A 24278-nucleotide genomic window follows, 5' to 3' on the forward strand; every position below is an offset into this window, starting at 1 on the left:
ATAAGACTTCTCCTCCATGAATTTGCCCAATTGTCTTTTAAAGCCATCTGAACTCGTGGCCATCCCTGTCTCCAGTGGGAGAGAGTTCCACAGATTAACCATGTTCACCCCATGCCATGTAACCCCTACCCCTACCCCATCTGGTTTTCAGAATGGCCGATTCCCCCACCCCAAAATCTTGCCCTTCTTCTTGCCAATTTAATAGTTTTCCTTGTGGTTTCATAACTGGCCCCATCTTTCCCCTCCTTTCTTACAGGTGCAGAATGGCTTCCAAGTGGAGTGGGATCAATTCAGTTCCTCCGTCACAGACCAGGAAATAAAAAGGTGCAGTTCTGGTAAGTCTTTGCATTTGATTCCCCAGGGTCTTTTTAGAGGAGATGCTGGTTTAATAAGCTGAATCGTCCCTTTGGGTGTGCCTGGAACTTATTTGTAAAAGTATTTTCATGCCGTTATTTCATTAAAACAAAATCAAAACAGTTTACAACAAGAGGACATAAAACCATACAAATTGGAAAAACCATATGGAAAGTCAAAATCAGAAACGACATGATTATTTTGAAAGATGTGCTCTTAATTGCCAGCACAGACTTGGCAGAATAGAAACGTTTTCAGCAGGTGTGTAAAGTCTGGCACAGGCGGCTTCCTCCAGATTGCCAGCATTTTGCGAGACTGAGTCAATCACGTACTGGAAATTTAGATTTTTGCCCACTTATAGTATATGAAAGCACTCTGGTGTGAAAACGACCACAATTGTTTCTTAATTATTGTTTTTACTGTGTTTTTAGTGGCTCTTGTTTTTATCTCTAAGCTGACTTGAATCTTGTCAGGGGAAAAGTCGGAGTATAATTTATTGTTGTTGTTATTAATTTACGCAGTTAGGAAAGTGATGGGGAAAATGTGCTAAAAGTGTGGATAAATGATTGGTTAAAGTCCAGGGGTCAGCAAAATTTTTCAGCAGGGGCCCAGTCTACAGTCCGTCAGACCTTGTGGGGGGCTTGAAGGAAAAAAATGAATGAATTCCTATGCCCCACAAATAACCCAGAGGTGCGTTTTAAAGAAAAGGACACATTCTACTCATGTAAAAACATGCTGATTCCTGGACCGTCCGGGGGCCGGATTGAGAAGGCGATTGGAGCGCATCCGGCCCCTGGGCCTTAGTTTGCCTACCCATGGGTTAACGGAAGACCTATAACCACCATACAAGCAACTCAGGATTGATGCTCAATGCCGTATATCTTGCCCGCAAGCAAATGAGAAACAAATGTCCGTTTCCTTCTTGTTTGCCAGCGCCCTGTGACCATCTAATCTGGAAACTAGAGTTCCACTTTAGGGACAGGATTCCCTCCCTGATCTGATGTTCTTGCTGCCTTCTCTGGTAGGAACGTCACACTCGTGGGAGCTCCAGGGACGTCAGCACCCCCAACATGGGCCACCAGAGAAAGGGAGCCCCCGCCAAGCAGAACCAATGGGATTTGACCCCGAACGCATTGAGACTTGGCTGGGCCAGAACTGCCGGGAGAAGATGGGAGGGAAGCTGGAGGTGGAACAAGTAAGTTCTTCTGATGGAGCAGGGCGAGAACATCTCAGGTTGTAGAGAACGTATAATCTCCTGCTCCATCTGGCTGTGCCTTCTCTGCACCAGGCTCCTCCAACGTGGCGCCCTCCAACAGTGGCGTAGCGTGGGTTGTCAGCACCCGGGGCAAGGCAAGTAATTTGCGCCCCCTAACCCGTGGATTTGCACCCCCTAACCCTAACCCCCAGATGTTGCGCCCGGTGCGGCCGGCCCCCCTGCACCCCCCACGCTATGCCACTGCCCTCCAAGCTCTTGGGACGGCAACTCCCGTAACTGGGCTGGCTATGGGCTGATGGGAGTTGTAGTCCAAAACATCTGGAGAGGGGGGCACCAGGTCAAGGAAAGATGGTGTACACCAGTGTTTCTCAAACTCGAGTCCACTACTCCCTGGTGAGAATTCCGTTCCACCTTAAGGAAGAGACATGAAATGGTTGCATGTTGCATGTTGCATGTCTGTTTACTTTCCAGCACAGTATGCTGGGAACTTCCGTTTTGTGTATAGCTTTTGCTTTTGCTGTTCTCTCCGAGACGACATGAGAGAGAGAGACGACATGTTTCTTTGTTCTGATCTATGTTCAATAAATCTGTAGCTGTAGCATCACTTACGCCTCATGCCTACTTCTGTGTGCGCAATTGTTGTTGTTGTTTAGTGGTGTCTGACTCTTCGTGACCCCCTGGACCAGAGCACGCCAGGCACTCCTGTCTTCCACTGCCTCCCTCATGTTCGGAGCTTTGAGAACACTGTCCCACCATCTTGTCCTCTGCCGTCCCCTTCTCCTTGTGCCCTCCATCTTTCCCAACATCAGGGTCTTTTCCAGGGAGTCTTCCCTTCTCCTGAGGTGGCCAAAGTCTTGGAGCCTCAGCTTCAGGATCTGCCCTTCCAGTGAGCACTCAGGGCTGATTTCCTTCAGAATGGAGAGGTTTGATCTTCTTGCAGTCCATGGGACTCTCAAGAGTCTCCTCCAGCACCAGAATTCAAAAGCATCCATTCTTTGGCGATCAGCCTTCTTTAGGGTCCAGCTCTCACTTCCATACATCACTACTGGGAAAACCATAGCTTTTACTATATGGACCTTTTGAATGCTGATGACATTGAAATGAATTCAAGGGGTTCTAGCAACAAGGTAAAATGTAAGAGGGGATTAATAATAGATAAACTAATAGGACATGAATTTGCTGAACCAATTTTTAAAAAAAGGGATACAAAAATGGGAGACGTGAGGAAGTCAGGAAAATAAGTTAACTAAAGATAAGAAATCAAGAAAGAGGGAAATTTTGTTTTTCTTTTATATGTGTTTTTTCTTTTTCTCTTTTTGGGGTTTAATGTTTGTACTTTTTGTATTTTTGTATTTTGTACCTTTTTTCCTTTTGTATTTTTCTAAACTTTTTAATTGATAAAACCTAATAAAATATTATATATATAAAAAAATACTATATGGACCTTAGTCGGCAAGGTGATGTCTCTGCTTTTTAAGATGCTGTCTAGGTTTGCCATTGCTTTTCTCCCAAGAAGCAGGCGTCTTTTAATTTCGTGACTGCTGTCACCATCTGCAGTGATCATGGAGCCCAAGAAAGTCAAATCTCTCACGGCCTCCATTTCTTCCCCTTCTATTTGCCAGGAGGTGATGGGACCAGTGGCCATGATCTTCGTTTTTTTGATGTTGAGCTTCAGACCATATGTTGCGCTCTCCTCTTTCACCCTCATTAAAAGGTTCTTTAATTCCTCCTCACTTTCTGCCATCAAGGTTGTGTCATCTGCATATCTGAGGTCGTTGATATTTCTTTTAATTCCGGCTTGGGATTCCGGCTTGGGTGGCCTCACTCTGCTAATTGCGTGCCCTGGCTTTTGAAGTTTGGGTCGCTGATTTACATCAGAGCACGGGCCGATGGAAGGAGACGTCCGAGCTGGGCTTGCCAGCTGGCCTCCCGGCCCCTCTGCATGTCAACACTCCCATCATCCCTGACCACTCATCCCACTAGCTAAAGGATGATGGGAGTTGTAGTCCAACAACAACCGGGGACTCAGGTTTGAGAAATATTGGTGTACTCTGAGGGTCAGTGACTGTCCAGGCTTTTAGCCTTTCCCATCTTGGCCCTACCTGGAGACGCCAGGGATGGACCCCAAGGCCTTCTAAATGCCAAGCAGGTGCTCCAAATAACAGGGGAAGGTCCCAGGTCCAGTCCTGGGCAATAAATCCTGCTGCTGCCAGCCAGTGTAGCCAACACTGAACTAGATGGACCAATGATCTGGCTCCCTAGAGGGCAGCTCCTTATAATCTTACGGTCCACTCTGCAGGTCACTGGGACTTGTGGGCCTGTCTCCCTACGTGTCCTCAATCTGCAATTCCCAGTGCAACCCCAGGCAAGCGGGGAACGACCCAAGAGGCAGAAGTCACAGCAACGGGCGAAAAAGAAAACTCATCCAACCCCAGCCAGCAATGTTGGGCAGGTAAGCAGCTGATAGGTTGGGAACCCTGGGAAACAAATCCCTGGATCTTTGTGGCTTCGCTGCCTTGGGCTGCAACCGAGAAAGGAATGGTTGGAGATCCTGAAGCTGTAAGGAATGCACTTCTGAGCATGTGCAGAGTGCTTTCTTTGGGTAACACTGGACAACCTCCAGCCACATCCACCCCTCTGGATTTCGGAGCTTGTGCTTCCTACCAGACTTTAGCCCTGGTGGCATCTCCTTGCAATAATAATAATAATAATAATAATAATAATAATAATAATAAATATTTTTATTTATACCCCACCCTCCCCAGCCAGAGCCGGGCTCAGGGCGGCTAACACCAGTAAAATTACAGTAAAAACATAATAGGAAAAGAAAAAAACCAATTTAAAATACAGGTTAAAATGCAATTTAAAATGCAGCCTCATTTTAAAAGTAGCCCATAAATCAAAACCATAAGGGGAGGGAAACATAAGGGTCAGACTGAGTCCAAACCAAGGCCAGGCAGAACAGCTCCATCTTGCAGGCCTTGCAAAAAGATGTCAAGTCCCGCAGGGCCCTGGTCTCTTGGGACAGAGAGTTCCACCAAGTCGGGGCCAGTACTGAAAAGGCCCTGGCCCTAGTTGAGACCAATCTAACCACCTTGCGACCTGGGACCTCCAAGATGTTGCCATTTGTGGCCTTAAGGTCCTCTGTGGGAACATAATACAGTGGTGCCTTGGTTCTCAAATGCCTTGGTACTCAAACAACTCGGAACCCAAGCACTGCTAACCCGGAAGTGTTCTGATTTGTGAACCTTTTTCGGAAGTCAAACGTGCTCTGTTTTGAGTGTTACGCTTCCAATTTGAGTGCCACACTTCCTTTTTGAATATTACGCTGAGGTCTGTCTGTTTTTGCTATTTATGTTGGGTTTTTATTTTTGCAGCTCTTTTTTTGTGACTGTGTGGAACCCGGTTCAGCTGCTGATTGATTGATTGTGTGCGACTGCAGTACATTGTTTATTGCTTTCATTTTATGGATCAATGGTCTCGTTAGATAGTAAAATCCATGTTAAATTGCTGTTTTAGAGGTTTTTTTAAAAAGCCTGGAATGGATTAATCTGTTTGCATCGCTTTCTATGGGAAAGGACACCTTGGTTTTGGAACGGACTTCTGGAACGGATTAAGTTTGAGAACCAAGGCACGACTGTAAATGAAGGCAAACCAACAATGGCCCCCAGTCTCTCTCGCCACCAACAAAAACTAATTTTCTATTCCAGTGTTTCCCAACCTTGGGCCTCCAGCTGTTTTTGGACTACAACTCCCATCATCCCTAGCTAGCAAGACCAGTGGTTAGGGATGATGGGAATTGTAGTTCAAAAACAGCCGGAGGCCTAAGGTTGTATTGCCTGCTTTTCCTTTTCACTCTCTGTGCCTGTTTTCATAGATCTGCAAGAAGGAGCACCTCAACTCCCGGCCAGCAGAAATCGCCATCACCATTGAGCAGGGGTAAGCGAGCTTCCTTCCAATTGGACAAAGACATCTCTGGCCAGCTGTTCGGCCTTGGAGCCAAATCTGCTATGATTCTGACGGCTCCAACCCTGAGAGGCCACAGAGGGCTGTGGGAGGAGACCTCTGACACTGCTGTGGAAGTGACCTTTTGAGGTCCTGTAAGTCCATAAAGATGTGAGTGGCACTGTGGTCTAAACCACTGAGCCTCTTGGGCTTCCTGATCAGAAGGCTGGGGGTTCGAATCCCCACAAACGGGGTGAGCTCCAATTGCTTGGTCCCAGCTCCTGCCAGCCTAGCAGTTTGAAAGCATACCAGTGCAAGTAGATAAACAGGTACCGCTCTGGTGGGAAGGTTATTGGTATTTCCATGCGCTGCTCTGGTTCGCCAGAAGCGGCTTAGTCCTGCTGGCCACATGACCCGGAAGCTGTACGCTGGCTCCCTCGACCAATAATGCTAGATGAGCGCCGCAACTCCAGAGTCGGTCACGACTGGACCTAATGGTCAGGGGTCCCTTTACCTTTAATGTAATATACAATAACAAGAATGTTATATAGGGACTCGGGTGGGGCTGTGGTCAAACCACTGAGCCTAGGGCTTGCCGATCAGAAGGTTGGCAGTTCAAATCCCCACGACGGGGTGAGTTCCCATTGTTCGGTCCCAGCTCCTGCCAACCTAGCAGTTCGAAAGCATGTCAACTGCAAGTAGATAAATAGGTACCACTGCGGAGGGGAGGAAAACGGCATTTCTGGTTCACCAGAAGCAGCTTAGTTATGCTGGCCAGCTTTCTGCGGACAAACACCAGCTCCCTCAACCTATAGAGCAAGATGAGCGCCGCAACCCCAGAGTCATCCGTGACTGGACTTAACGGTCAGGGGTCCCTTTACCTAAGTCCGTAAAGAATGCTGTATTATTTTACTATTGTTAGCCACTTATTATTATTATTTATTATTATTATTCAAAGAAGTGTCCCAACAGCCAGATTTACAAATCTGAACCATTTGCTTCTCCTTCCAGATCCAGCCCACAAGAGCCTTCGCTCGTCTCCTGCCTCCGAACCCAGAAGCCCCCCAGACTCCCCGCCATATGGAACAGGACGGTTATGATCCTCAGCGCCATCCTGCTGCTGCTGCTGCTGTTCCTGGCCAGCCCCTTTCCTCTGTACCCGTCGGAGCTCTCGTCGGAGCTCTCCTGCCTCCAGCAAAACCGCTATGCCAGATCCTTCCACCTCATGCTCACCTACAGTGGGCCACCACCCACGTAGAAGGCAGGGAGTGCTGGTGCGGCGTGGACTCTTCACAATGCATGGAGAGAAGAAAGTTGTCTCTGGGAGTTCCACGGGCTCTTCCTCCAGCGGGTTCCAGAATCTGTTCCTGCAGTGCAGTGCCCGGCTGTATCTGGTCGGAGGTGGGCTGTAGCACCTGGTGAAAAGGAGAGAGAATACCCCCCCCCAAGTGTTCAATTATTAGTTGTTAACACAAATATTCACTGTTAGGGCTATCCTCCTCCATTTATTTAACTGGTCTTAAAAAAGAAGGAACTTGTACCCAACTACGCATGCCCCATACGTTTGGGGCACATTCCCTTCCTCCTAAGAACCCTGGGAACTGTAGTATGCATCTCACAGAACTACAGTTCCCAGCACCCTTGACAAACGGCTATACCCAGGATTCCTTTGTTTGGTGTGCTTTAAATGTATGATGCGCACACCGCCTTTCTCCCAGAGTCACAGAAGTCAAGGAACCTAGGTTAGACGTCCCCATTAAGTTCCGTGTGTCTGCGTACATCACCCTGAGGCTAGGAGTTCCGTAGATCGCAGGCAGCTGCATTTTGAAACACAGGACCTTAGGTGGTAATTCTGGCAACCTGTGCTCTTCCGTTCCACCCAGCCATGTTCCCTCGCTAGACGTGGCAACATCTGGCATTCCGGGGGGCCTTTTCTGCAGAACATTTTGCTGCCACAGACTCTGCTTGAACATAAACAAGCCAGTGTCCAGCAGAAGGCCAGAGAAGATACACCTCCAGCCTTCAGAGAAGCCAGATGCCACCAGAACGGAGCATGTATATGACCCCTTCATTCCACTACCCCTTCTTTAATATATTTGGCATCAAAGGTTTTCTAATAAAGAGGAGAAAAAGAGGTCTGGTGTTTGCTTGCTGGGCTTCCACTCCATCCCACCTTAGGAGCGTCTCCTCCTACCAGTCCCCCCCCCTCCATTCCCACGTTCCTGCAAGACGCGTGAATCCCCTTCCACCAGCAGCCAGGTCTCTGTGGAAATCGGTGGCGTGCCCCCTTCGTACAGGCCGCGAAGGAGAGAGCGGGCGGGCGGGCGGGGTCTGGGCACGTGGGGCCCGCCCGCGTGTCACGCGGGAACGTGTGAAGGGCGCCTTCCCGTGCGCGCCCTCCAGATGTGGCCACGGGGGTGGGGTGGGCGTCCGAGGCTGCTCCTCCGCCAGGCGCGGAGCAGGGAGAGCCTCGGGCCGGTGGCGGAGCCCGGTAGGCGGCGAGGCTCCCCCCGGGACGTGCGGAGGGGAGAGGGAGGGGCTCCTGGGAAGGAGAAGAGAGCGGAGCTGGCTGCGCCCGTCTTTGTTCCCGTCGCCGCTGCAAGGTTGGCACGGATGCTCTGGGCATCAGTCAGGTAAAGGGGGTGCACTGCGATCGCTGGGGGGTGGGAGGGGGGTGTAGATCCAGCTGGGGGGGTTGGGGAGATGAAGGTCACCGCTGGACCCCATAGAGCAGCAGGCAGGGCCAGGGATGCTAAGAGCATCTTTGCGCACATCTTGTGCGCGCACGGACGCAGCTGCCTTGCTGGGCTGCAAAGTCCTTGGGAAGCAAGGACTTCCATGGCATGGTTGGAGGCGGAGGAGTCAAGCCGGGGGGGGGGGGCCGGACGACGCTTACTCGTGCCCCCACCCCGCCTTACAGCCCCCTGAGGACGGGAGCTGCTCGGGGGTCGCCGCCTTCTGTCTCCCCACCGCCGCGCTCCGTGCGCCCTCTTCCTCCCCAGGATTAAAGGACTGGGCGGGGGGTGGGAGGAAGGTTGCAAACCGAGGTGCCAGATTCCCACAGCCCTCCCCGCACACATCCAGCCCCCCATTCTCAGGCACTGCCTTAGGCATTCTTGGGCACTCTGGGGCTGATGGGACTTGTAGTTCAAAGCAGCTGGAGGTCTCCAGGTTAGTGAATCTGTTTTTAGTCTATTGTAGGAATCTTTCGGGCAAACCCAGGATCCTGAGATTAAGAGTCCCATAGTTTACCGACTGAGCTACTGGGCTTTTTGAAAGTCGCAAAAATATATATATAATTCTGCCTATTGATGTTTTGAGGTTTTTTGTGTTTTACAATCAAGAGCTGTATACATTTTACGAAATGAAGCAAAAATATATATTTTTAAATTCATCGGCCGAGCATGAGAATCTTAATCATGGATTGTAATCCTACGTTGGGCAAAGGATTCCTGCCTTGTCAGGGGTTGGACTAGATGACCATAGCGGTCCCTTCCTACTCTACAATTCTATGATTTTATTAAATAAATAGGGCTGTGAAAAGGTAGACCAGGAGGAATTTGCCTGCTTGGTGGTGTTGGAAGTCACATTTTGGGGGCTTTTTTTTTAGCTCAAAACCTTATATATAATTGTGGAGTTGGAAGGGACCCTGAGGGTCATCCAAACCAGCCCTCTGCAATGCAGGAATATGCAGTTGTCCCATACGGGGATCGAACCCGCGACTTTGGCGTTCTCAGCACCACGCTCTAACCAGCTGAGCTACGCATGCACCTTGTCTTCCAACAAAATATACCCGGAGGCAGCTTGCGTTTGCAAAGTGGCGAGGCAGAGATGACTCTCTGCACATGCTCAGAAGTGTGCTTGCTAGTTTCCAAGGGCTCGAATCAGGCTATCCTTGCTCCCTAATCCTTCAAGAATGAGCACAAATGCAATGTCTCTTCCCCGCTCGCTCGCTCCCTCCCTCGCTCAATCTCTTGCTGAGCTCAGCCTTCCTCAATATGAGCAGAGCCACAAGGGTCGCTGAGCAATGTTCTCCGGCTCGCTAGGAAAACAGCTGGGATTCTGGAGAGACGTTTTTGCAGAACATTTCACGGCCACAAGCCCTGTGCCAGTGGAGGGAGCCGGCAAAAGGCCAGAAATAGACGCAGCTCCCGGCTTTGCAGAAGGAAAACCAAGTCCAGCCGTCAAGGCAAAACAAAATGTACGCAGGGGGAGTTTGGCCTGTTCGTCTCAAGCAGCAACACCAGGGTTCCTAGCAGGGGGGTGGCTTCTGAAGAGAGGCGGAGGGGCACCTGGGCGTAAGAAATCAAGTGGCTTCAAAGACTGGTCTCATGGCCTGGTTGGATGCAGAGGAATGGTGGGAAGAACTGGCTGGGGAGCCCCCCAAGGGAAGGAGGTCCAGAGCCGGGGGGTGGGACAACAATGAGTGATCAGAGGGAGCAGACGGAGGAGGAGGAAGTGGTGTTGGGAGCTGGAGAGGCAACAGGGCTTAGTGAGCAGGAGGAAGCTGTGGCAGAGAGCAGTCTAGACTCAGAGGCTGGAGAGGAGGGGGGGGGCAAGAGGCAGAGATGGGTTAGGCTGATGAAGAGTCACAGGGATCTCCCCCTCCTGCTGCAACAAGCTCCCCTCCCGGCTGGTCTCCCAGGACCAGAAGAGGCACGAAAAGGGCAGAGGAGAGGTTGGCTGCACCCAGGCGCAGTCTCCGATTGCTTGGGGAAAGCCCTGGAAAGGAGGGAACTTAGATGGCTGTGGGGAGACAGGGCAACTGATCCATGGGGCAAGAAGACCTGTGGGGGTTGAGTTGCTGCACTCATTAGGCCTGACACTTCTTTGCAGATCGCGCTTTGGCTAATAGAGAGTTAACTCCAACTTGCACAGTGTGATTTACTGCTGGCTCGTTCATGATCATTGGAGGAGGAGCCTAGCATAGATGCTGAGCATCATCTGTGCATGCAGCAGGTTCAACATCTCCAGGCAGGACTAGAAACAGGCTCTTTCTGTTTCTCTGCCCCAAAAGGGGGCTTTGAGGGGAATCCTCGGTGGGCTCACCACTCAGGGTACGTGCAGCTGTCCCCCAGACCGATCACGTTCCTCAAAAACTGGCTGTATAAATTTCCTAATTATTTGCTCAGTGGACATGTTTATTTTGTGTCGTTCTGCAGGAAGCCTGGCAAAGGAATGCCCCCTTCGTGCTTCCAAGCCTTTTCCGCATCCACATGAGAAGCAGCAGAGCCTGTGGACACGCTGCAGAGGGTAATATAAACTTTGGCAGGGAAATACCTGATGGAGGAACACTGTCCCGGTGCCCGTCCTGTCCCCCTCCCACCGCCCAAAAAAACCCCTATTGGCAGCTGTTATTTGAAGAAGAAATATGTGAGTTTCGATACCTGCTCCAGCCTGGATTAAGAGCCATGAAGTTTTGAAGGAGGCTGACCACAGATGGAGGCAAGTGAGCCGAGAAACACTGAGGGCTAGAAACACCACCAGCATCCTTGCTGTTTTTTTTTTTTAAAAGCCATCCCGAGAGCAAGGGACAAAAATAAACCGGAGCTCCCGGCAAGGAACAAAACATGCAGACCTCCTCCGAGAGGATAACAGAGGCCCAACTTACCTTATCTTATGATATCAACAAACTCCCTTCACAGGGAGGGGAGGCGTCAAGAAAAAGCCTGATTTCAAGGCCTTCTCCCGGGGCTGGGGGGACCACGAGCAAGCCTGAGGCAGGAGAACAGTATCCCTCCGGAAGGGCTTTCTTCAAGCGGAGGTGCCCGTTCTGGCTGAAGAGGAAAGGGGCTGCCAATCCGCCTCAGGTGGCCCCCAAGAGCCGCCTCTGCATGGAGGCCACTCACGAGAGCCCCATCCAGGCTGTCCGGAAGCCGGCCACACGGGAAGATGCCCGAGGGCCGGACTCTGACGAGGAATCTGTGCGAGGGAAAACAGGCACCTCTCTCCTCAGGAAACTCCTGTGCCTGAAGAAGACGCCCACCGGTCCAGAGGCATCACCGGCCCAGAGGGCTAGAGTCCGGTGCGGGCCTGTGGCCGCTCTCAGCAGAACCGCCGACCCACACGGGGAGTCTCCTCTGAAGTGGAAGCCCAGGGCTAAGGCCCCGATCCCGGCAGAGCCCAGCTCCATCGCGGAGACGGCGGCGGCCGATCCGGTGGACAGGCTTGTTGGCTGGTGGGTGACGAAGCCATGGAGAGCTTTCAGGGCCATGCTGAGATCCAGAGCCAAGAAAAGGTCGGTTCTCCCAGAGAGCAAGAGAAGTCCCAAGGCGGTGGAAGAACGGGATATTCGCCTCCCTGCAGAGCCTGAAACCTCGCCCATCGCCAGGGTGGACGGATCCCCCCGTTTTTCACCCACGGAGGACAAAACTCTTGCATCCGACGTAGCTGAAACTCAAGAGGAGGATGAAGGCGAGCACCTGAGCTCCAGGTGTGGGCTGGAGATCCATGGGCAGGCAGAGGACGATATTTCGGACCCTGCGACTGAACGGGAAGTGGATGAGCTCTGCACTTTCTTGAGCGAAGGAAGGCGGCTTCGGGAAGAGAGTCGAGGCCTCAGGGGCGTTTTCGAGTGGAGAGGAACTTGCCACCTTCCTGGGGGGGACGGAGTAGAGGCGGAAGATGTTGCAGACCAGGCCCCTGAGCTGGGAGACTATGGGTCCTGGGCTGGGGCGTCGGACGGAGAGGAACAGGCTCTCGCCGATCTCGCCGAGAACCCAGGCGGGCAGGGCATGCTGATGGCGACGAGAGATCTGGGCTGGCTGAACAGCGAGTTGCTGGCAAGCCCAGTGGTTGGGCCAAAGGAAAAGCGGGGAAGGGAGGTTTCCGCCACAAGCAATCCCGAAAGCAGAGAGAATGGGCGTGTGGCAGGTGCCAGCAGAGAGACCCCACACATCCGCCAGGAAGTGCTGCATCTTAGCAGCTGCTCAGTTCCTCCGCCAGCCTTGCCACCTGGCAGAAGCGATCCTCTGGAAGCAGACCCTTACGACACTCCCAGGGCCCACATCGCGGAGGAAGAAAGAGCGCCATCTCCTGACTTCCCGCAGACCCTGCTGACCCCGCTGGAGCCACCTCCCTCCTTTCCACCCAGAGGGCAAGGCCTTCAGGAGGGGCCACCCCCATTAAGGCCCTGCCAGGTTCTTGCCGAGGACGGAGGAAGGGAAGTCCGCCAAAGGAGAGGGAAGCTGCCATCGCCCACGGAGGAAACCGCGGCAGAGCCGGGAGAGGAGGATGACAAGCAGCGGCTCTACCTGGCCGCAGTGGAGATTGTGGGCGCCGCCATTGACGCCGCAGCAGAGCAGCTGGCAAAGGCGGCCGAGTGGGAGCAAGGGGAGCCGGGGTCCAGCAGAGAAGTTCCTTGAGGTCCCCGTTCCTGGGGAGAGCAGAGAACCGGCTGCCCTCCAAATATTTTCAAGTACTGCCTCCAGCCATGTTCTCATGCATTTCAGCTCTCCTGTCCGGCACTGGTGGGAGTTGAAGTCCAAGGCATTTGGGGGCACCAGGTTGACAGAGCATGCTTTAAAGGCTTGGTCCAGGGGCCAGGCCTGCGCCTCAGTTCCCCTCCTGCCTTCACCAGCCTCCCCTCTTAATTCCTTAGTAACTTATGGCATCCCCCCATTTTTATTTTCTAAAAGACCCTTTTATTCCGGAGCCTGTGGGCAAGAGGAACAGGAGCGGAGGACTGGTGAGGTTGGACGTGTCAAAAATACAATTAAACCTGTTCCAATGAAGTTTCTGTCTGCTTGTTTGTACCTCGCCCTCTTGCAGGGCTGGTTTCAGGAACATAGGAAGCTTCTACTGAGTCAGACCACTGGTCCCTCCAGCTCAACGCAGGCTGCACTGGTTGGCAGCAGCTCTCCAGGGTTTCGGGGGGGGGGCCCTACGTGGAGATGCTAAGGGGAATTGGACCTGCATGCAAAGCAGATGCTCTAACCACTGAGCAACAGCTGCCCTCAACCAGAACTGGGTATATATTGTGACTCTCTTTTTTTTGGGGGGGGGAGTCCAGAATGTGGTACCGGACTCTCTGTTGAGCCCAGGGCCTCCTGTCCTCTCACCTGAGACTTTTCAAGTTTAGAGGCGCTGTGTGACAAAACCCTGGTGCCTTCTGCACTCAAAGCAGCTGCTCTCCCGGTGAACCTCTGCCCCTTCTCCCCAGCCCACGGGGGAACGCAGCAAACACACACACACACTCTAGGGAGTGAACTTTTTGTTCCTCTTTTTTTTTTTAATAGGGCTGCATAAAAACACACACCGCTTTCCCTCCCCAAAGATGTATGTACAATTTCAAAAATAAATAAAAGGGTTTATTTGAGAAGAAATCCGACGTTCCCTCCCTGCGTATCCAGGTATCCTCGAAAGCGTCACATCAGAAAGTCCGGCTGAAGTTTTGGGAACGTGAAAAAAGCTGTTCAGAAGAGCAAGCTTCCCGACAGGATAAGTCTGTACACCGCTCCGGGTGGAATTCTATTATTTATTTTTAGAAAAAGCGTCTTTCGAATGCGGACTCAAGGCAGGAAGCAACATATATATATATATATATCTCAAGTGGTCCAGGAAGGATCTCCCAGGCCAGCCTTCCACAGCCAGGTGGCTGCAAAATGTTCTGGCCTACAACTCCCGTCAGCCTTTGCAATATACAGCTGTGCTGACTGCAGCTGATGGGAGCTGTAGTCCCGAACATCTGGAGGGCATCAGATTGAGGGGAGGGAGAAGGCTGGCCTAGGAATAAAGGGGGGGGGGAGGACAGGGGTGGCTGCGATCCTTCTTACGATCCAACATGGAAGGAAAGGGTGCTTGCTGCCTGCTACTGCCCTAAGGACACTTAAAAGTGCTTTTGAGGCTGCCGTTGTTGAGACAAGAACCACGCTGTGGTCTCAAGCAAGCTAGGCTCTCTGCGCTCCCCATATGTCTTCCCCTTCATCCTCAGTTTCCCTTATGCCCCCCAAAATAAACCAATCGGGGCTTTTTTTGCATACATTTTCCTGCGGTTCAACACAGCTAGCTGCTGCGGGAAACTTGATTCCAGAGATCAACAAACCTGCCCGCCCTATAGATCTACCCGCCCTATAGATCTGCCCCAATGCTCTCCTTGGCCATAAAAGTCAGCCTTTCCAACCTGCGCCCCCTTTTTGTTGCGGAGTCGGGCGTGCCCCTTGCCTGCGTCTCCTCCGCAAAAAATCAGCCGCTGTCCCCCTAAAGCAGGCACCCACAACCTTTGGCCCTCCAGGTGTTTTCGACTACAATTCCCATCCTCCCTGACCACTGGTCCTGTTAGCTAGGGATTATGGGAGTTGTAGTCCCAAACATCTGGAGGGCCAAGTTTGGCGTGCCTGTTCTAAGGATTCCTCCAAAAAGAGAGGACTGCCCGTTTTATGTCTCCCCTTAGGCAGAGCGCTTCCATGCTTTGGGTTCGCCACCCTCCCTACGCCAGAATTTTGCCCCCCGTCCCCACAAGCGACCCGGGTCCCAAGCCAGCGTCAAGAGACCCGACTGTACAAGTACCCAAAGGCCAACGGCAAAGGACACAAAATGGCGCTACCAAGGGTCCTCATCAGAGAAGGCCTGCTCCAAAACAGGGTTCGGGAAAGAAGTCGACAAGAAAGCAAGACCGGTCCGACTGTCCCGCAATCCCCCTCCTCTCCAGCGGGGGGCGCTGGCGATCTCGGCTGCACGCCTGCCCCCCAACTGGTGGGGTCAGGCGTAAGGTCCTCGCCTGGCCAAAAAACAAACAAACCCCAAAAAGCCTCGGAGCTCCATAGTTAGAGAAACACCAAAAAGTAATAAAATAATATTTTGACCATATACAAATATATATATATATATGTATATATATTATATATGTGCATGTGTAAAAAGGAAAAAAGGGAAAAGGACGACCATCGGCGACTCTTCGTCCGTTCCGAAATCCACCAGGAAAAGAGTGCGGCTGAGCGGCTCGGCCGGATCCAGACTTCATTCCATTTTGGACATTTCAAATTTCGTGGTCACTATTTCCTGTTTTTTGAGGGGGGGGGTGTGGAGAGAGGGAGGACAAGGGAAAACCCACTTTTTACACAAGCTTTAATACAGTATGTTTCAGATAAGAACAGGAGCTCCTTTGCAGTTCTATCGTGATGGTTGTAAAAAGTTCTAACTGCTGTGACCTCACAGAAGCTCGGCCAATGGTTCTCACAGGCGGGCCTGGCAAATTATTCGTAATAGGGAGGGATTGGGAAAACCATGTAACTTGAATTTTGTGGGCGTATTTGTTCATTAAAACCAGCCGCTGCCCAGGAGCAAATTAGAGGAACAGTCTGGGAGATGCTAGGTGGGAAAAAGGGAATTGACGCATAGGCCTTACGTTGTTTTATGATTAAGTAGATAAAGGGTATTCAGTGGACATACCATATTTTTCGCCCTATAAGACACACTTTTTTTTTTTTTAATAGAAAGAGGGAAGGGGTTTGAAACGAAGCCTTTGCCAACCGGGGAGAGAGATAAAGGACGCTAGTGATAAAGGAGGCTGCCTGGGATGGGAGAGGTAAAAGCCCATGGATCCTCAGGATTTTTGCATTGGGTCACCCCAAATTCACCATCAGATCACATAGCATGTCTGTGGCCACAGCATGCACCCAAAAAATTATGCAGCCACTGTTTTGTGGGGATGCAATGGTGCAAAAATGTGGTTACAAAGCACGGATCCACATGGATCCTCAGGATTTTTGCATTGGGCTACTCCAAACTCACCTTCAAATCACATGTCTGTGGCCACAGCATGCACCACAAAAATCATACACCCACTGTTTCGTTCAGAATATTTTTTTTCTTGTTTTCCTCCTCTAAAAACTAGGTGCGTCTTATGGTCTGGTGCATCTTATGGAGCGAAAAATACGGTAGTTTTTCCAGTTCTGGGTTGCAATCTCAATGGCCTGGCCAGGAACGCCGACACAGTGTGCCTATCGCATGAAACATAGCAAGGCCAAAACGCACAAATTAAACTGAACTTGGCTTACCTCATCCGAATCTAACAAAGGAGGGAGCACGCTGGAAAAGGGAAAAGGAGGATTATTAATGTGAATTTTTTGTAATATTGCTAGACAGGGGCCGCAGGTGTCAACTGATAAAATCAGGGCAATTAAAACTGAGGTCTTTCACTGGAGAGTCAAACTCGGGGGCGGATTAAATCAGCTTGGGCCTGTCTAGAATCACAGAGCTGTAGTGTTGGAAGGGAACTCCAAGGGATATCTAGTCCAACCCCCGGCAATGAGGGAATCACTGATGAGGAATCAGTCACAAATGGCCACCCAGCTGCTGTCTAATGAGGCTTCTGAGTTGCTGGGGCAAAAAAGGGACTAATAAAATTTAATAATTATAAAAAATAATTGTGAACACTCCCTTTACTGCAGAATAATAATAATAATAATAATAATAATAATAATAATAATAATATTGTGAATGCCCCCAAAATGAATTTTGTGCAAATGTTTTGCAAAGATAGCACTTTGAGGATTCTGCAGTAGAATCCTCAAAGTGCTGTCTTTGCAGAACGTTTGCACAAAATGCATTTCCAAACCACTGACTTGCTTATTTGATTAAATGCTAGACAGCTGAACAATAAATCAGTTGACAGCCCACAAACAAGCATTTGAGGGGGTGGAAACCAACAACTTACACGTCAGCCATGGAAGACGGGATGTTTTCTTCAACCCATTTCAAGTCTTCATCCTGAGAAAGGGGAGCGAAGCAAGATTTGTGGATGAACAGCAAGGCTTCAGAACCGGAGAGCGCAGGTCGTTCTGCTTGGACTGGGCTCCAAACGTGCGCCAAAAGCCAGCAGAGAGCGGGATGCCATCCCAAAACGATGGCAAAGGACGGAAATCGGTGTGTAAGAAATACAGTGGTCCCTTGGTACTCAAATGCCTTGGTTCTCAAATGCCAAAAACCCAGAAATAAGTGTTCTGGTTTTCAAACGTTTTTCGGAAGCCGAACATCCGATGCTGCCGTCGGCTATTGTTTTCGGGGCGCCTGCACCAATCTGAAGCCGCGTCTTGGTCTCCAAACATTTCAGAAGTCAAATGGACTTCCGGAATGGATTAAGTTCGAGAACCAAGGTATTTGGCGCTTTTAGTTTTGCTCTTTATTTTGTGTTTTTGTTTTTGAGGCTTTTTCGCTTAATTTGTTTTTGTGACTGTGTGGAACCCAGTTCAGCTGCTGACTGATTGACTGTGTGACTGCGGAAATGGATAAAAGTCCCCCATCCAAACAATAACTATCATCAGAGCAAGTAAGAGAGAAAAAAATAATTTTAATTTTCATCATATTGCCTTGTTTATTTTATAACACAGTACTTCTATTATTGCTTTCATTTTATGGATCAATAGTCTCATTAGATAGTCAAATTCATGTTACATTGCTGCTTTAGGGGTTGTTTTTAAAAGTCTGGAACGGATTAATCCGTTTTGCATGACTTTCTATGGTAAAGCGTGCCTTGGTTTTGGAACGCTTTGGTTTTGGAACGGACTTCCGGAACGGATTAAGTTTGAGAACCAAGGTCCCACTGTATAAGATTACTGGGTACCAGAAGAGGCAGCCAGCTGCCTTATGATCCAGAACTGACAAAAGAGAAAGGAAAAGGAGGAGGAGGTGAGGCCAAACCATGGTTTAGGGTGAACTGGGGTTTCGTGTTCCCGGCTAACCATGGTTTGGCTGAGTGCGACTTGCAAACCAGGCCACCGGGAGAGGTGCCGGGACTGCAGCTTGTGGAGGACAGGGTGCAGGATCCTTACCACTCTGCTGCCCTTGAGGATCCCATTGGCTTCAGGCTTCGAGCTTCTCATCTTCATCCCTTCTGAAAAACAGGGTGGGGTCGAGAAGAAGGACACCTCTTACAAACGCGGAGTGGGGATTATGGGGGTACTTAGAACAGGGCCTGATCCGCAGATCCAAGTGGGGAAAGGCAAACTGGTCCCAAGTAGTTATGGCTTTACATACCGATAGTATTTTATGCAATTTCAACAAAAAAAAAGTATTTTATTTTAATGTATTTTTAATAAAAAAATTCTTGATTTACAAAAGTATGTGTAATGTCTCTCTCTCTCGTATTTTTACCATGTAACATTTTTACAAATCAGTTTAATTACAACAAATTATGAACCTTATGCCTGCGAGTCTAGCTTTGCGACTTGAGATATGCACCACGCCTGTTCTGTTTTACGGGGAATACGTTTGCTTATTTCTTTTTTTGGCTACGCTTGGTTAAGCAATATATTTTGATTTGATGATATTCATGCAAACGCATGCAAATTTGCATCACTTGAGAAGGCTGTGTGTTTTCGTTTTTCCCCACAGGGAACCTTTACCTCTTACATTGCGCCTCTCTGGGTACCGTATTTTTCGTCCTATAGGACGCACTGGCCCATAGGACGCACCTAGATTTTGGGGGGGAAATAAAGGAAAAAAATTTATTCCCCCCCCCCCAGGCGCGGGGCTGGGGAAGCTCGGGCTTTGGCAGCTTTGGCATCGCTCTGGGAGCTTGCGGGGCTGCAGGAGGGGAAAGCCCTCCGCCAGCCTTCTAGCCAAGTCGGGGGGCAGCGGGAAAGGCGCGCTGCGCCTCTCCCGCTGTCCCCCGAGTTTGCGGGGCTGGCGATGGGCCTCTCCTGAAGCCTGGAGAGAGGGTGCGTACTGACCCCTCTTGCTCTCCAGGCTTCAGCGAAAGCCTGCATTTGCCCCATAAGACGCACACACATTTCCCCTTCATTTTTGGAGGGGAAAAAGTGCATCCTATAGGGCGAAAAATACGGTAACAACTGACAGCCAGTAGCCTGGAGAGATGCTCCACCTTCACCTCCCTGAGCCCCCCAACCCCAGGCCTGCCCCACAGAACGCAGCAAGGCTCCCTTGGCGCTGAGCGCTTACCAAAGGCCTCGTTGACCATGGGCTCCTCGTCCTCATCCTCCGGCTCGCTGCCTTCGTCCACCAAGGGCATGAAGGCGTACCTGGAGTCACAGAGTTGCGGAGTTAGAAGGGACCCGGGTGTCTGTGTGTCATCTAGCCCACCCCCCTGCAATGCCTGGGGAGAGCGGCCAAGACGTCAAGCCGCAATTCTCAGCCTCCTTGCTTCTCCTCCAAGAAGCACCATCCGTTGCCTCCTCCTCCCTCCACTCGCAACCATCTTATCAGGTAGTGTGTGAATGCTTCTAAGCGGAATAATAATAATAATAATAATAATATTTATACCCCGCTCATCTGGCTGGTTTTCCCCAGCCACTCTGGGCGGCTTCCAACAAAACACTAAAATACAATAACCTATTAAACATTAAAAGCTTCCCTAAACAGGGCTGCCTTCAGATGTCTTCTAAAAGTCTGGTAGTTGTTGTTCTCTTTGACATCTGGTGGGAGGGCATTCCACAGGGTGGGTGCCACCACCAAGAAGGCCCTCTGCCTGGTTCCCTGTAACTTGGCTTCTTGCAGGGAGGGAACCGCCAGAAGGCACTCGGATCTAGACCTCAGCGTCTGGGCTGGACGATGGGGGTGGCGACGCTCCTTCAGGTATACTGGACCGAGGCCGTTTAGGGCTTTAAAGGTCAGCACCAACACTTTGAATTGTGCTCGGAAACGTACTGGGAGCCAATGTAGGTCTTTCAAGACCGGTGTTATGTGGTCTCGGCGGCCACTCCCAGTCACCAGTCTAGCTGCCACATTCTGGATTAGTTGTAGTTTCCAAGTCACCTTCAAAGGGAGCCCCACGTAGAGCGCATGGCAGTAGTCAAAGTGGGAGATAACCAGAGCATGCACCACTCTGGCCAGACAGTCCACGGGCAGGGAGAGTCTCATCCTGCGTACCAGATGGAGCTGGTAAACAGCTGCCCTGGACACAGATTTGACCTGCGCCTCCATGGACAGCTGTGAGTCCAGAATGACTCCCAGGCTGCACACCTGGTCCTTCAGGGGCACAGTTGCCCCATTCAGGACCAGGGAGTCCCCCACACCCGCCCGCCTCCTGTCCCCCCAAAACAGGCCTTCTGTCGTGTCAGGATTCAGGTTGTGCTTCAGAGCATCGCCTGCCCAGAGGTTGCTGTACCTTTGGTTATTGGCTGAGGGTCTCCAGAGGAACATGATCACCAGAAGGATGATAGAGAAGAGGAATCTCCAGAAAGCATCGTCAATCCACAACTCCCTCCAGTCCTGATGAGCAGCGAGGAAGAAATTAATCTCATCCTGAGTCAAACTTGGCCTACTCTCCTCCCAAACCCCAGACCCAGCCTTGTACTTTTGGCATATCTGGAGAGAACTCAAGGACACTTCATGTTCAAGGTGTCTCCCCTGCCAGGCGAGGACACGAATGAGCCTTTTTAAAAAAAAGACAAAAGGTGCACCAATAGGATTTCCTTGACCCGGGGCGAAGCGATGATAGCGACAATAATAACGATCACCCCGCCTTTTTTCCTAGACTGGGACTTGAGGCAGCTTGCACAGGTAAAATACAAAAAGCTGTAAACATATATATCATGGGTAGTGTCAGGGGTTCAGAGACAGAGGCACAGGTGAGGGGGGAGACGGAGAGCGATGGGGAAGAATCCCAGGACAGTGAGGAAGAGGATGACAATGACTCGAGATCTTCCATGAGTCTCTCAAGTGAATCGGAGGATTCTCAGGAGGGGGCGCCCCTAGTCAGGCCAAGGGGGGTCACAGGGGGGACCTGCCAGGAGCAGGGAAGCAGCAGGGAAACCCCGAGTAGGAGTGGGAGATCGGGGCCGGCTTCCCAGCAGGAACGAAGGGAAGAGAGTGGAGTTCCCAGTGTGACACACGGAGCGGAGCAGGAAGGAGACAGGGGAAGGAGATCTGGGGAGAACGTCCTGCCGGAAGAGGCGGAGAGTAGTACAGGGAGTAGTGTAAGTGTCAAAAGGAAGGTCAGGGGTAGCGAATGCGCGCCAAGTTCAAATGTGGAGGCGCGTGGAAATGGAGAAAGCCCGGAGGAGGAGCCTGGCCCCAAAGCACGAAGGAGGGGGGAACAGGCATCTCAGGAATCCGCTTCAGGAGAGAGCGGGAGGGAAGGAACCCAGGGGGGCAGAAAGACCCTGCGGAAAAGGAAAGACAGGAAGCGGTGGTCTAGCACAAGCCTCTTAAGTTGGTGCAGGGGCGGGACCGATTCAGAGGGGACTTCAAATGTCTGACGTTAGTCACTCGGGGCTGCGCGCCTCGGTTGTGGAACCAATAATGAACTGCAATAAACATCCTTGTATATAAGAAGAGCTTGGCGTTGGTCTTTTGTGAGCTGAGACCTGAGGCAGCCGCTGACACATATATATCATGGGTAGGCAGCCTAAAGCCCGGGGGCCGGATGTGGCCCAATTGCCTTCTAAATCCGGCCCCCGGACGGTCCAGGAATCAGCGTGTTTTTACATGAGTAGAATGTGTCCTTTTATTTAAAATGCACCTCTGGGTTATTTGTGGGGCATAGGAATTCGTTCTTTTTTTATTTTCCAAAATTTTTTTATTTTCCACAAGGTCTGAGGGACAGTGGACCGGACCCCTGCTGGAAAAGTTCGCTGACCCCTGATATATACTGTATAAGACGTCCCCATGTATAAGACGCTCCCTAATTATTAGGGGCTCCAATTTCAGAAATCCCCACCACTCATTATCCATGCAGAAGACCCACAGTTTTTCATATAATTTTAAAGTAAAAAAAACCCTAGTCTTATACAAGGAAAAGTACGGTAACTGGGATCGATGAAAAGCAGTTAAAACTTAACAGGATTTAAACGGTATTTGTAAAGATCTGTTCAAATGTAGATAATAATCGCCCTCAGCTCAGCACCCCCCAAAAAATGTCCGTCTCCCCACCCCCATTTGGATGGGGTTCCTCAGTACTCACTGCTTGGCACGTGGCGAGCCGGAAAGTCTTAGTGGTCCATATAATGAAGATAACAGAAGCTGCAGAGGAAACAAATTTTGGGTGAGTTGGATGAGACTTTGGTAGCAATGGCAAATATTTATCTTGTGCCATTTAAACCAGCGACGCCCCCTGCGACCTCCAGGTATCCTGCCTTTCAATACGACCGCAGGTGTTTTTTTGGGCCATCCCATCGCCTTGATTATTTCCTTTGGGGAATAACCAAGATGTAAGTCAGCGCTGCAACATAAGGTTGCAGCGTGGAGGGCTCCTCTTCGGCCTGCCAGCCACGCCCTCCCTCCAGGGCGGCCCGTTTCAATACCCGCCTACAGGAGCATCAGCTACCTCTGCGCACCGAGTGCGCTCCGTGCGCATCAGAGCTGTTTGGGAGATTACTGCAATTTAAGAGTTATTTATTTAGGTACAGTGATGCCTTGGTTCTCAAACGCCTTGGAACCCAAATGCTGCAAACCCAGAAGTAAGTGTTCTGGTTTGTGAACATTTTTTGGAAGCCGAACGTGCTCTGATTTGAGTGTTACGCTTCCGATTGGAGTGTTACGCTGAGGTCTGTCTGTTTTTGCTATTTATTTTCCTTTTTTGCGGCTCTTTTTTGTTTTTGTCACTGTGTGGAACCCAGTTCAGCAACTGATTGATTGTGTGACTGCAGTACATTGTTTATTGCTTCCATTTTATGGATCAGTGGTCTCGTTAGATGGTAAAATTCATGTTCAATGGCTGTTTTAGGGGTTGCTTTTAAAAGTCTGGAACGGATTAACCCAGGCATGTCCAAAGTCCGTTTTGGGTTTCATCCAGCCCCTGTGGCAGTTTATTTCCTGGGGTAAAATCCTGAAAAAACCTCAGCAACTTCAATCCTAAAAAAAACCCTATGGTTGGACCTTTGGTCGGCCCTCACGGCCCTTCACTTCATCAAATCCGGCCCTCTTTGTAAAAAGTTTGGACACCACTGGATTAATCCATTTTGCATTACTTTCTAGGGGAAAGGGCACCTTGGCTTTGGAACGCTTTGGTTTTGGAACGGAATTCCGGATCGAGTTTAAGAACCAAGGTACCACTGTACTTCTGAAAATCTTGCGTTTCCCCATGGCGAGAATTCTGCAACCTTCCATGGTGGGCTTTTGGCTCAGAAAATGAATCTTCTGCCGACACTTGGCAGCCAGCTGCCGGGACCCCTTAGCCGCAATCCCGGATCATAGCTATCAATGTTTCCCCTTTTTAAAGGGAAATCCCCTTATTCCGAATAGGATTCCCTGCAAGAAAAGGGAAAAGTTGACAGCTACGGCAATGCCTGCCTTACTTCCGGGCGTCGGGGTGGATAACCTCTGGGGGTCCCAATCAGCGCAACAATCCCGTGAATTCTGCCTACAGATGGGACTGGGAAACCTGGACACGCACATAATACAGACGCAAAGCAGACGGGTTGGGGGGGGGGTCCCCCTTCTCCCCCAGACTCACCAATGACGGCGAAGATGAGCGTGTTGGTGAAATGGCGGTAGAGCGAGAGTTTGACCAGGTTCCGGCGCAGTTTCAGTAGCTTCATGGTTTGCACCAGGCTAATGAGGATGTGTTGCTCGTTAAGGAAGACGGCAGTGGGTGGCGGTGGTGGTGGGGGGAGAGAGAGTGGCTGGGGGGAAACCCAGCCAGATGGGCCGAATATAAATAATAAAATTATTATTATACCTACGGTATGTCCCACGGACATGCCTCTCCTGGTATGTCCCACGGAGGACCTTAAGGTCTTCAAACAAAAACATCTTGGAGGTCCCAGGGAGATTAGGCTGGCCTCAACCAGAGCCAGGGCCTTTTCGGCTGTGGCCCCGATCTGGTGGAACACTCTGTCCCAAGAGACTGGCCATGGAGGCGCAG

The 24278-nt window shown here is 50.7% G+C and overlaps 3 protein-coding genes across 5 annotated transcripts in view; 2 read left to right on the forward strand and 1 right to left on the reverse strand.

Annotated features, from left to right (window-relative positions):
• Nucleotides 1-7649, forward strand: part of SYNE4 (spectrin repeat containing nuclear envelope family member 4) — a 28536-nt gene extending 20887 nt beyond the window's left edge. The window contains exons 9-13 of one of the 2 annotated variants that reach the window (XM_082231142.1): nucleotides 257-335; nucleotides 1380-1549; nucleotides 3870-4022; nucleotides 5448-5509; nucleotides 6527-7649. In XM_082231142.1, the coding sequence (XP_082087268.1) occupies nucleotides 257-335; nucleotides 1380-1549; nucleotides 3870-4022; nucleotides 5448-5509; nucleotides 6527-6773 (711 nt within the window). In that variant the 3' untranslated portion in view covers nucleotides 6774-7649. The remainder of the gene's footprint in view (nucleotides 1-256; nucleotides 336-1379; nucleotides 1550-3869; nucleotides 4023-5447; nucleotides 5510-6526) is intronic. The other variant, XM_082231143.1, reaches the window with a different exon arrangement.
• Nucleotides 7650-7805: 156 nt separating this feature from the next.
• On the forward strand, nucleotides 7806-12902 carry LOC309536803 (uncharacterized protein). 2 transcript variants are annotated; one of them, XM_082231147.1, is made up of 2 exons: nucleotides 7806-8148; nucleotides 10678-12902. In XM_082231147.1, the coding sequence occupies exon 2, from the start codon at nucleotides 11086-11088 to the stop codon at nucleotides 12877-12879; it is 1794 nt and encodes a 597-aa protein (XP_082087273.1). In that variant the 5' UTR covers nucleotides 7806-8148; nucleotides 10678-11085; the 3' UTR covers nucleotides 12880-12902. The 2 variants fall into 2 exon arrangements, with proteins under 2 accessions (XP_082087273.1, XP_082087272.1); XM_082231146.1 differs by lacking the exon at nucleotides 7806-8148 and adding an exon at nucleotides 9143-9729 and having other exon boundaries at nucleotides 10692-12902.
• Nucleotides 12903-13802: 900 nt separating this feature from the next.
• LOC309537567 (transmembrane protein 87A-like) overlaps nucleotides 13803-24278 on the reverse strand; it is a gene marked incomplete at its 5' end in the record, with an annotated part of 32585 nt that continues 22109 nt past the window's right edge. Inside the window, 8 exons of the mRNA XM_082232467.1 lie at nucleotides 13803-15514; nucleotides 16513-16543; nucleotides 17172-17224; nucleotides 18286-18347; nucleotides 19415-19494; nucleotides 20580-20683; nucleotides 22377-22435; nucleotides 23868-23974. Coding sequence (XP_082088593.1) covers nucleotides 15473-15514; nucleotides 16513-16543; nucleotides 17172-17224; nucleotides 18286-18347; nucleotides 19415-19494; nucleotides 20580-20683; nucleotides 22377-22435; nucleotides 23868-23974 — 538 coding nt within the window. The 3' untranslated portion in view covers nucleotides 13803-15472. The remainder of the gene's footprint in view (nucleotides 15515-16512; nucleotides 16544-17171; nucleotides 17225-18285; nucleotides 18348-19414; nucleotides 19495-20579; nucleotides 20684-22376; nucleotides 22436-23867; nucleotides 23975-24278) is intronic.

Source organism: Podarcis vaucheri (genome assembly GCF_965113315.1).
Source record: "Podarcis vaucheri genome assembly, chromosome: 7".
In the NCBI taxonomy this organism is placed as follows: Eukaryota; Metazoa; Chordata; class Lepidosauria; order Squamata; family Lacertidae; genus Podarcis; species Podarcis vaucheri.

Coding starts and splice junctions, on each gene's coding strand:
- LOC309536803 (XM_082231147.1), top strand. CDS start 11,086: ATGCAGACCTCCTCCGAGAGGATAACAGAGGCCCAACTTACCTTATCT.